The sequence below is a fragment of the Idiotropiscis lumnitzeri genome, chromosome 8 (genome assembly GCF_059441095.1).
Source record: "Idiotropiscis lumnitzeri isolate Australia: NSW breed Sydney's pygmy pipehorse chromosome 8, RoL_Ilum_1.0, whole genome shotgun sequence".
In the NCBI taxonomy this organism is placed as follows: Eukaryota; Metazoa; Chordata; class Actinopteri; order Syngnathiformes; family Syngnathidae; genus Idiotropiscis; species Idiotropiscis lumnitzeri.
In genome coordinates, this window is record NC_142398.1 from 1,452,043 (window position 1) to 1,465,000 (window position 12,958).

Here is a 12,958-nt window from a genome sequence, read left to right on the forward strand (position 1 = left end):
TGCATTACGCAGGCCGTTGCTGCTGCCGTGCACAGACTTGCATATAGTACAAATAAAGTCCATGCTGCTGAGCCGCAAGATAGTTTGGTGCAGAGCATTCAAGTAGCCGCAAGTACTTTCCGGGAGTACGGGCGACAGCTTGATGTAGACGCAACGCTTTTTTTTTGTTTTAAATTAGTTCTGCGCTGGTTTGTGTGACCTGTTTACTCTAATATGCCGCTGATTTTTTAGACTGTGGGGGATACTTTAAAAAGACTCAGCTTTGACTATGTCAGAAATCACTGAGTGGTATATCATGGGATGCATGGGCAGGTCATTCTGCGCATGCGTTAAATCCGTCAAATATTTTGACTCAATTACAAGAATTAAATACCGCTCATTAACGGTATAATTTTGACAGTCCCCCAATAAAGTAATAATCCTTTGAAAGGATTGAAAATCATACCACTCCTTTAATACACATTGATATAAGGTTAACTACGTCAGTATACAAGTAAGATTATTTTTTCTTTCAAAAACATTTAGCATTCATGTACTATCAATGATCCCCACAAAGCCTCATAGTATTGAGTATTTTACTGTATGTTTTTTCCATAAGCAGTGATAGAGGCAAATGTGTAAATAAATAAGGCGTCTGTTCAAGGTAATTAATAAGATTGTTTTATTAACAAACTTAAACTTAAACGTTGATCATTTAAATATAATGGTTCGTAATCTGCAGAGATTCAACCATACAAGTAAAGAAAGCCACTGACTTTTCTACATACATAAGGTCCATTATTTCAAATCAATAAAATGTAACCCACATATAAAAATGATTTGTTGAACACAAGACTTGGATTTTGAAGACCTTGAAAATCAAAATCAAGATATTTTGGAGAAATATCTGCTTTGTTTTCTTGAATCTGATTGAAAACAAAATGTCTTGTTTGTGGTTGACTAAAATTATTTTCCTGTTTGTTCAAACCAATAACCTAATCCACACTCCAACATGGCCTACAGTGGCCACTAATAATGAATCTGCATGCTGCCATACAATATGAACAATATCAACAAAAGTAGAATAAGGAAATTCACATTTCAAACCACAGTATCCTGTACTAACTTGCAATATTCACATTTAAGAATAAACAAGATAATGGGGAATTCGCATTTGTTCATTCTTCGACCTATGAGAATTCATTCAGTCACTCCAAGAGCAAAAAAACAAACAACAACAAAAATGGACTTGTCGGTCCTGTCTATTCAATTGATATAATTTTTTCATTTTTTTAAACAACAGCCTAGTGCAATTTTGTGCTTGCCAGCACAAAATAATCAATCAATCATCTTCCAAAAATTGAAATCAAATCAAAGGTGGTAGCCTCACCACCTCTCAGCCTCTGCACACCAGCACTCAAGAGGCTGGTGGATTCGAGCCTGAATAATTGCCAAGCTAGAATGAGTGACTCCGACAGATGGATTGATGCGCTGGGAACAGGAGGATGTTAAAAAAAAAAAAAAAAGGCTTGCTGGTCCATCTGAGCAGTTCCATTTTGTCGATCTGGTCTAAGGAGTTCAATCTGGTCTAACTCAACCCTAATTACAGAAAAACACAAAGTTAAAGAAATCTTTGCATGTGATCTGAAAAAGAAGTGCATTTTTTTTTCAGATGAGTTGTTAGTGCATTCCTAAGCCGTTTGTTCAGTGGCAACAGCTTTTTGCAAATGTTTACAAACTTCTTGTTGCAACATCATGAAGGCTTAGACACTCTAATAGCGAATAGTGCATACCCAGTGGCAACAGCTTTTTGCACAATTTAGCAAAAATGCTGTTGCAATATGATAAAGATCTAAAAATCCATTCCGAACAAATATGAAGCAGAACTGGCTTACCTGCTAGGAGAAAAGCATCAAAGAACAAAACGTATATTTACTTTACCCAGTAGGTGCCGCCACCTCTATGATGAAAAATAAGTTTGTCTTCAGGCCTGGACTATTATCAAACATGAAAAACTTCTTAAAGGTCGGACCGGCTGACTCAGCTCTGCTTTATTATCGGTGAATAAGCAGATTTTGTGGCAGTGTATTGGCCATGCCCTTTGCTGAAAAGTGACAACATTTTACCAGAGAGCAAATCAACATCCTGAGACTTTTCTGACAAATTGTCAGTTGGATTGTTAATATATTTATTTGTTATTAGATGTTTATTTATTGAAATGTAAAAAATGACATTTCTAGTCAGCACTAGGTGGCACTATATGTTTAACTGAATATTGTCAAACAGATGTCTTCTGGTCACAACTTTTTATATAAGTGTAAAGATTGGGATTTTTGGGGACCATGTGCAGGGGAGTGATTAAGCATATCCCAATTTGTGGCAAAGAAAATATTAAACGCAAAATTTGATGCTCTGCCACTGTCATATATGTTTTCGAAAAGTCACTTTTTTCCACAGTTGTTGTCGCAGGTCAGGAATAGCCGAAGTTTGAAGACAATCAGATGAATCATTAAGGACAAGGATGCAAAAGTATGTCCCCTGTAAATGTACAAAAGAATTTACAAAAAATTGGACATTCAAAAATTGAACTCATTTCCTGTTAATTTAGACAATGCCTGCAATGGATTTTTTTGTACATCTGAGGATACGCATGCTTGCCCTTTTTTGTAGGCTTAGTTCAAATATGGATTTTTTTTTTCCACTGTCAGTGGCGCGACAGAGCCATTTTGCTCTCAGCATTTATGACGACTTGAAGATTTTCCACCAGGCCTGATAGAGAGTAATGATTGGGGAGTTTTTGTGCATGTTTAGGGTCTCATAAATGCGATCACTGACGGAGAACAAAAAAGTAATCATAATAATAATAATGATAATAATAATCATTTGTACAAAAATAATAGGGACGTCGCAGCGGTCGCTGTTCGGGCCCTAATACCTTTAAACAAACAATGCAATGCAGGCAATAATCTAAACTCCATAAATCAAACTTGACAATAAATAACCTGACCATAAATGCATATGATGTCATATGTTTATTGCTGATGTCATTCTAATGCCATTTGGACTCTAAATTGTAAGTAAAAATTATCCCATACGTATACTCAACAACTTTTGAAGATATCAAAAATGTAAGCAGGTGACAACTTATAGTTTTGTTTTCCACGCATGTATGCCATGCTTTTGCATCATTCCAGACATAAAATTCTGAAATGCACTACATGATCAGAAACAGAACAAACACTATCGCAATCGGTAGAATACGTATATCTCTGAGCTGTGCAAACAATAAACTGATACCGTCATGAGCACCTTTCCAGTTTTGGTAACTACTGTGGAGACTAGTGTGAAAATGTGATTTATTTTTAACGTTACTTTTAATCTCCAGCCTTTCCACGTTTCACATTTTACTATCATGCATACATGGCACATTTTGGATGAAACAGACATTACTCAGGCAAACCTCACATCACAAAACAAGCATATGGAATTAAATAAAGGAACTCACAGGATATCTGTCAGGAAGAGAAGGGAGAATGGTAGAAGTCAATCAGGATTTCTGAAGTGCTAATATTAAATAATCCTTCTACTTACTTTGGTGCTTGTATTCCTCCTGCTATCCCTGCTGCATTTGCTCCAGCTGCTGAGGAGGCCTTTCGAATTAGCTGGTACTGCATTTCAGCAGCAGCAGCGCTTGAGTAGGACAGTGATTTACCAAGAGGTGGGTGGCGTGGGGCTTGGGAAGGGTGGTTTGTGGAAGAAGATGTAAACCCCATATCTGTGGAGCATGCACGGTGTGGGTAGGCATGGAGGGGCAGGTGAGGAGCAATGAAACGAGAAGGGTGGGAAGTAGAGGAGGAATGGTGATGATTATTATGAGAACGATGATGATTATGATGATGGTGATGATGGGAGTGGTGGTGGTGATGGTGTGGTAGACGCTGAGCCGTGGAAGGGGGTGGCACAGAAGTTTCGCAGAAAGGCAATGGGCGATTGCGTTGCTGTGGTTGCACCAACAGAGGCTCCCTCTCTGGAGGAGAAGAGCATGTGGAAGAGGGGGACCGATGGAGGAGGGGGTGATGATGCTGGGGCGAATGGGAATGCATTTCAGCATCTTGCGGTTTCAAAGAACGGAAAGAGATGTAGCCATCTGCCGCTGGTATCCCAAATGAAACCTCAGGATTTTTTGATCCTGCTGACACCCCTGTTTCAAGACAATCATCTCCACCCATTAAGCTGTCATATGACAGGCTCCTGTTATCAGCTGGGTGGGGAGGTGAAGGAGTTTGATTTTCTGATTTCTTGAAGCTGCTTGAGGTAGTGGTTGTTTCAGAGATCTGGGCAGCACATGCTGAGGTTTGCGTGGAACCAGAGGATTGTGAAGCCACTCCTGACAGAACGACAGGGTTAGAAAATGAGGGGTAGGAGTGTAGAGAGTAACCAGGGATGCCTCCCTCTCCTCCACCCTCTTTTCTTTTCACTTCAGCTACACCCCCCACAAAAGAAGTGTCCCTCCGGTCTAGGCTAGGTTGTGAATGGAAATCAGGTTGATGGCTGGATTGAGCAAGCGAGGAAGTTGAGGAGGAAGAATCCCTACTGCTGACATCCCTCTCTGCTCGACTTAACTGAAGGACAAAAAAGAGAAAGAGCAGGATGGTGAGGAAGAAGCCAATTCGATGACACTGTTTCAGATAACTGGATGATTTTGGTTGATTATTTAAAAAATATATATTATTTCTCCTTAGATTTCAAAATTACAAGCATTTATTACATGCCTCTCAAATTAGGAGTGTAAAAGTTAAAAAACAACTACTTTGGTTTTCATATTTTACTCTGAATGTAAGCCAACCACTGAAGGCCTACTACTGAAAGCGTGTTTTTAACGATTGTTTGTAGCTATTGTATTTTGAGGAATCATAATTCTATCTTTGGTTCCTTTAGTTTCTTCTTATTTTCATTTAAACACAACCAACGTTCTACGCGAGAAAAAAACACTGACGGTCACATCACCGTAAAATTACCGTGTTCACCATCATTTTTATTTCATTTCCAACAATTCACAACAGTTTCTTCTTTGTGTGTAACATTAAATAAAGAATTACGCCCTGTACCGGAGACAGTCTTAACATTTTATACATATTTCATTTAAAAAAAAAAATAAATAAAAAAAATCTAAAGAATTCAAAAGACAAATAAATGTAGCATTTCTTTTCACAAACATACAAATAACAAAAAAAACCTAATATTTGCAATTATTATCCATAAAATTAGACAAACTTGTGAAAAGGCACTTACATTCCGGCCCCTAATTGTTAGTGCTTGGGCATAACAATTACAAAAATTAGAAAAGTGACATTTTAATCTGTTCTACAACCTAAACCATATTAAAATGTACCTTGTACTAAAATCACATCACTGATACATTTCAAGCAAAAGGCACAATTTGTCGACTGGCCTTTCCAAAACACTGCTTTTAGTCTTAACCAAAACTCTTCTCACATGACCATTTGAATCACAAATTGCATTTTCATTCTTTCCCAATGCCCATGAACCCCTGGGTGCGCAGTCACCTATATTATGAAATGCGCTCTAAAAATAAAATCGCATTGCATTGTATTGTATAAGAACACATTGTATATCACGAGGTTGTAAGTTGAGGGAGATAGTCTTTGGTCCAATGCTTCAAAAAAATGTCCGACAGGTATTGAACCAGACACCACCTTCTCTTTGAGTACAAAGCATCCTTTTCAAATAAACTAGCTGGTAACACGGGTTGTCTTTTCAGAAGCAGCAAATGATTTGGAGTTAATGCTTCGATATCATTTAGATCATTTGAAAGTCTGGTAATGGGTCTATTATTACTAATAGACTCTTTCTCTTCTCTGTCTCTGCCCCCCCCCTCTCTCTCTCTCTCTCTCTATATATATATATATATATATATATTCAATTTCCAAGCGCCTTTCAAGACCCTCAAGGACCCTGTACATCGATAAAAGCAATTAAAACCAAAATTTTCAATCTAAGAAAATACAAAATAAAAGGATAAATGGATAAATAAAATGGAAAATAGAGAATGGGAATTAAAATGGTGTGGTGCTGTCAGAGTGAGAATGCGATCTTAAAGAGGTGAGTTTTGATTTGAAGATGGTAAAAGACGGTGTGGTGCGGAGGTGTCAAAGAAATTAGTTTGTCATATTATCAAGTTTCAAACTATGCTTACAGGTCAATTGAAGTTCAAGTGAACATTGTACCTTTGTGATTCAGTGTTAACAGACGTGCCTGCACTGACCGGAAGACACAAACCAGGTGCACATTCCAGACTGATAAAAAGTAGCAGAAGTGTCTGCGCTGCAAGGTCACAAGTGAAGTCGTACTCCCTTTTTCCAAGAGGAGTAGCAGCAGTGTGAGCCAAAAAGATATCTTGTAAAAGAGAAAATGTCAGAATAAGCAGAAAGAGCGTGGGCGAGTGTGAAAAAGTCAAAATTGATGTTTACCGGGCTAACAGATCCACTGAGGACGCCATCGACACTGCTCTTCATGTTGTGCTGGGCCACCTGGAACAACAGCAGAGCTATGCCAGGATGCTCTTTGTGGACTACAGCTCGGCATTCACAACACAATCATCCCATACATCCTCGTCGCCAAACTGGACATTCTTGGCCTCCCTGCCCTCACACGCATCTGGATCAAGGACTTTCTGACCAACAGACCACAGACTGTGTTGCTCGGCCCCTACACGTCCTCCACCCGTACGCTGAGCACCGGTTCCCCTCAAGGATGCGTGCTGAGCCCTCTCCCATACACCCTCTACACCTACGACTGCAGCCCGGCCCACGGTAACAAAACCATCGTCAAGTTTGCTGACTATACGACAGTGGTCGGTCTGATCTCGGAAGGTGACGAGACAGCCTACAGAGAGGAGGTCCAGAGACTGACAGCTTGTTGCGAGGACCACAGACTGCAACTCAACATTGCACAAACAAAGGAGATAGTCATCGACTTCAGGAGGAACAAGACGGTGCCGCCCCACCTCTGCATCGAAGGCGTGTGTGTGGAGAGGGTCCACACGTTCAAGTTTCTGGGAGTACAGATCTCCGATGACCTTACTTGGACACACAACACCACAGCAGTGGTAAAGAAGGTCCACCAGCGTCTGCACTTCCTGAGAGTCCTCAGGAAATTCGACCTGGACAGGAAGCTGCTGCTGGCCTTCTACCACTCGTCCATCGAGAGCCTGCTGACGTACTGTGTCTCCACCTGGTAGAGCGGCTGCACTGAAGCGGACAGAGTGAGGCTCCAGAGGACGGTCAAAACAGCGCAAAGGATTATTGGCTGCCCTCTCCCCTCACTCTCGGACATCTACACCGCCGGGTGCCTCAGCAGGGCTCTCAATATCGTCAAAGACAATACCCACCCAAACTCACACCTGTTCAACCTGATGCCCTCTGGCAGGCGCTACAGGTGCATCAAATCAAGGACTAATAGACTGAGAAACAGTTTCTTTCCAAGAGCCATCTCCATTCTAAACTCTCACACACACACACACGACCACCCTTACCTTGCAGAACAACGACGTGATGTGTTTTTATATATCCTATTCAGTATTATTTTCCATCGCACTAACAATTCTCTTATTTATCTAATTTATATATTTAACTGAATTATTGTTGTATTGCACTGGAGAGGGGAGCTCTCTAATCTCATTGCACACTTGAGTACAATGACAATAAAGCGATTTCTGATTCAGATTCTGATTCAGATTTTCCATTCTGTATGAGTTGCATATTCAAATTGCTTTGCTGTGATGCAATAAAAACTACGCGGGAGCAGGAAGCAACAGCTTTTTCTCCTAGGCCTCCTCACACTGAGGCCTGCGGAGGACTGCTCCTCGTGAGTGACAAAGACAATCTTGGCTGGTTGATTCATTTGTTCAGCTTGTTTTATAGAAACATCCCTGACAGGAGGTTAGGTGGTAGAGAATTCCAAAGCTGGGGTGCTGAGACAGACAGGTGGAACAGTCAGGTGGATGAAGGAGGATGATCTGAGGGCACGGACTGGATATTCAGTAGGTCAGACAGGTAGGGGGAGCGGGGTTATGGATGGCTTTGAAGGTGTCGAGGAGCAGTTTGAATTGGATCTGGAATTTGATAGGAAGCCAGTGATGTTGCTGGAGAATGGAGGTGGTGTGGTGGGACGAGGGTGTTCTTGTGATGAGTTTTGTACCAGTTGAGGTTTATGGAGGGAATTGTGAGGGAGTTGCAATAATCGAGACGGGAGGTGACAAGGCTGTGGACCAGGATAGAAGCGGATGGGGGGGAAAGGGAGGGGCGGAGTCGACTGATATTGCTCAGATGGAAGTAGGCTGACCGGGATATGCTCTTGATATGCTTATGGAAAGATAGAATGCTGTTGAGGATGACACCCAGACTCTTGACCTGAGGGGAGGTGTAAACAATGGAGTGGCCAACGAGGATGGGAAAACTGCCAACTTTGGATAGTATTGATTTTGTACCGAAAAGAAGAACTTCTGTTTAGAAATTAGGAATCCCTTTATTGTCATTGTACTCAAGTGTGCAACGAGATTAGAGAGTCGCTGTTTAGCTTCATGAAATTTTTAGTGAACCAGTCATTGATTTCAGATAAACAGGAGATGATATATATATATATATATACATATATATATATATACAATATATATATATATTTTTTTTTCCAAGATGGCGGCGCGCATAGACGCAGCGGCTAACAGCTCTCCCTCCCAGTGCTCCTTATTACTTTTTATTAGTGTTTGCTTGCTCTTATTGGCACCAACTGAGGCACAACATCGATATACCCGCCAGGACATCGTGGACATTGGATATCGATGCGAAATAACCATCACAGAGGAATTTTGCTATGATCGCAAAATTCCGGACGAACTGGCGAGGCTGCCCGGCTAACCGTGGCTTGTCATCGGGACCGGGACGCGGCGCAGGCGACGCAGAGAGAGGAAGCAGAAGCGGGGCTGCAGGTCCGGTGTCTTGCAACGGCTGCGGCGGCAGCCCCACAGGCAACCACTGCCGAGTCTGTACCTCACCAACGCCAGATCCGTGGTCCACAAAATCGACGATCTGGGATTACAAATCCTGGGAAACCGCTATGTGCGAGATAGCAGTGTGATCGTCGTCACGGAATCCTGGCTGCACGCAGACGTCCCCGACGCTAGCATCCAGCTGGCCGGGCGCTCGCTACATCGCGCGGATCGGACGAGGGACACCGGTAAGAGAAGGGGCGGGGGGCTCTGTGTTTACGTGCATGAGAACTGGTGCGGCGATAGCACGATCGTCGAGAAGCACTCTTCCCCCGACATCGAGTTCATGTCCGTTAAATGCCGGCCTTATTTTCTCCCGAGGGAGCTAACGGTCGTGATTGTCACAGCTGTTTACATCCCTCCCGACGCTAGCACTAGCACGGTGCTCTCGCTACTCGCGTGCGTCATCAATACACATCAGCGGGCCCACCCTGATGGCATTCACGCTGCCAGGATGGCCGAGTGGTCTAAGGCGCCGCGTTCAGGACCCAGTCTCCCCAGGAGGCCTGGGTTCGAATCTCGAATTTCCCCATTGTGGGACTAATAAAGGGCAAATTATTATTATTATTATTATTATTATTAGTAGCGGGAGACTTTAATAAGGCCAATTTAAAGACTGTACTCCCAGAGTTTCACCAGCATGTCAAGTGCCCAACGAGGGGAGACAACACTCTCGACCATGTGTACTCGAACATCAAGCACGCATACAGGGCCCTCCCACTCGCCCCTCTCGGCCAGTCAGACCACCTGTCCTTGCAGCTCGCACCTGCGTACACCCCTCTCAGACGCAGATTCAGGCCCACCACAAAGACTGTGAAAACCTGGCGTGACGACGCCATGAGTGAATTACAGGACTGCTTTCAAGACACAAACTGGGACCTCTTTGATCATCAGGACCTTGATGTCTACACACATTGTGTACTGGACTACATCAAGTTCTGCATGCAAACTGTGTCCCTACACAGGACTATACGGACCTTCCCAAATGCGAAGCCCTGGATGTCCAGCAGGGTTCGCTCTCTCCTCAAGGCCCGTGACGCTGCCTTCAGGTCAGGCGACAAAGCCCAGTACAGGGTGGCCCGTGCTGACCTGAGCAAAGGCATCAAGCTAGCCAAGGCAATCTACAAGGGGAGGCTGGAGGCCCACCTTGCCAGTAACAGACCACGGGAGGTGTGGCAGGGTCTACGGAGCATCACCAACTTCCGTGGCGGCAGCACGACCTCTGTAGACCCGAGTGCATCGCTGGCAGAGGAGCTTAACTGCTTCTTCGCTCGCTTTGACTCGCCCCAACCATCACACCCCGCACTTCATGCTCCAACTCCCCGCCACTCATCGTAGAGGAACACGATGTGAGGCGTGCGCTCCTGTCGGTTAACCCCAGGAAAGCTACTGGACCCGACGGAATACCAGGCAAGGTCCTCAGAGCATGTGCCCACCAACTGGCACATGTTTTCTGCAGGATCTTCAACCGCTTCCTGGCTCAAGCAGTCATCCCCTCCTGCTTGAAAACTTCCACCATTATTCCTGTCCCCAAAGTGTCACCCGCCGTCCACCTGAATGACTACCGTCCTGTTGCTCTCACACCAGTCATCATGAAGTGCTTCGAGAGGCTGGTTCTCCAGCACATCAGGGACTGCCTTCCTCCCACTCTGGACCCCTACCAGTTTGCATACCGGGCTAACAGATCCACTGAGGACGCCATCGACACTGCTCTGCATGTTGTGCTGGGCCACCTGGAACAACAGCAGAGCTATGCAAGGATGCTCTTTGTGAACTACAGCTCGGCATTCAACACGATCATCCCAGACATCCTCGTCGCCAAACTGGACATTCTCGGCCTCCCTGCCCTCACACGCATCTGGATTAAGGACTTTCTGACCAACAGACCCCAGACTGTGTTGCTCGGCCCCTACACGTCCTCCACCCGCATGCTGAGCACCGGTTCCCCTCAAGGATGCGTGCTGAGCCCTCTCCTGTACGCCCTCCACACCTACGACTGCAGCCCGGCCCACGGCAACAACACCATCGTCAAGTTTGCTGACGACACGACAGTGGTCGGTCTGATCTCGGAAGGTGACGAGACAGCCTACAGAGAGGAGGTAAAGAGACTGACAGCTTGGTGCAAGGACAACAGACTGCACCTTAACACTGCAAAAACAAAGGAGATTGTCGTCGACTTCAGGAGGAACAAGACGGTGCCGCCCCCCCTCTGCATCGAAGGCGTGTGTGTGGAGAGGGTCCACACGTTCAAGTTCCTGGGAGTACAGATCTCCGACGACCTGTCTTGGACTCACAACACCACAGCAGTGGTAAAGAAGGTCCACCAGCATCTGCACTTCCTGAGAGTCCTCAGGAAATTCAACCTGGACAGGAAGCTGCTGCTAGCCTTCTACCACTCGTCCATCGAGAGCCTGTTGACGTACTGTGTGTCCACCTGGTACAGCGGCTGCACTGAGGCGGACAGAGTGAGGCTCCAGAGGACAGTCAAAACAGCGCAAAGGATTATTGGCTGCCCTCTCCCCTCAATATCGGACATCTACACCGCCGGGTGCCTCAGAAGGGCTCTCAACATCGTCAAAGACAATACCCACCCAAACTCACACCTGTTCGACCTGATGCCCTCTGGCAGGCGCTACAGATGCATCAAATAGAGGACCAATAGACTGAGAAACAGTTTCTTTCCGAGAGCCATCTCCATTCTGAACTCTCACACACACACGAGAACACCCTTACCTTGCAGAACAGCATTGTGATGTGTTTTTATATACCCTATTCAGTACTGAATTCCATTGCACTCTCTTATTTATTCATCTAATTTATATATTTGTCTGTATTATTGTTGCATTGCACTGGAGAGGGGAGCCCTCTAATCTCGTTGCACACTTGAGTACAATGACAATAAAGGGATTTCTAATTCTAATATATATATATATATATATATATATATATATATATATATATATATATATATATGACGTAAATGACGGAGGCGCCAGATCCGAGCGTTCCAGGTGGGGAACAGGAGAGTGGCACTCCGAAGTAACTAAAAAAGCGGACAAGAAAGTCCCAAGTATGGACATATTGAAAGTCCAATGAGTTGGTTGTCTTTAGCCGTTGTAAATCAGCGATGAATGAACGCCTGAAGTCGTGTCAATCGGTTGTACAGCTGGAAGACAATAGAAAGCAAAAAGCTAACACATTGATGAGAAAGTAACGACTGTAACTCAGCCCCTGAGACGTGTGCCATTTCACCTAAGAGAGGCGGTGGACAGAATGATAAACCAGCTACATAAACCATCATTGAAAGAATGGAGGGACCCACAACATGGGTGAAGCCTGTTGTGGTTACTCCTAAATCAGCGGAAGACTTCAGGATGTGCCTCGACATGCGGAGAGCATATGCAGCTATCATTCGAGAGAGAAATCAAAACGGTGGATGAGCTCCTACAAGGAATGAATGGATCAACTGTTTTCAGCAAATTGGATTTAAAGTGAGGATACCTCCAGCTGGAGCTCACACAGTTTTATCAAGGCTGGAGAATGCACACTGACACTAAATGCAGACTAGTGCCAATTCAATATGAATGTGCACATTTTCATGGACATATTACTCTCAGAGAAGGGCATCGGCCCCATTAAAGAAAGAGTGAGAGCTGTAGCAGAAGCACAAGAGCCGGAAAACGCATCAGAGGTACGCAGCTTCCTCTGTTTGGCTGGCTATAGCAGCATATTCATACCCCAGTTTGTCACCATATCAGAGCCCCTGCACAGACTCACCAAAAAAGACACCATTCGAATTTGGAGAGCAAAAAGCAGTTTTTCATGCATTAAAGACATAACTTGTAGAGGCTGGGACTCTAGTGTATCTTGACAAAGATCCATCCATCATCCGCCGCTAAACTGGGGTTGGGT

General features: G+C 44.3%; 1 protein-coding gene across 7 annotated transcripts in view; it reads right to left on the reverse strand.

The window, feature by feature from the left end:
- Window positions 1-1,491: 1,491 nt before the first annotated feature.
- Window positions 1,492-12,958, reverse strand: part of LOC148331475 (palmitoyltransferase ZDHHC5-A-like) — a 97,408-nt gene continuing 85,941 nt past the window's right edge. For 5 of the 7 annotated variants that reach the window (XM_088301836.1, XM_088301834.1, XM_088301837.1 and 2 more), the window contains 2 exons: window positions 3,571-4,601; window positions 1,492-3,491 (listed from right to left, as the gene is read on the reverse strand). In XM_088301836.1, coding sequence (XP_088157962.1) covers window positions 3,467-3,491; window positions 3,571-4,601 — 1,056 coding nt within the window. In that variant the 3' untranslated portion in view covers window positions 1,492-3,466. Of the gene's footprint in view, window positions 3,492-3,566; window positions 4,602-6,227; window positions 6,397-6,470; window positions 6,531-12,958 lie in introns of those variants that run through there. The other 2 variants (XM_088301839.1, XM_088301835.1) reach the window with 2 other exon arrangements.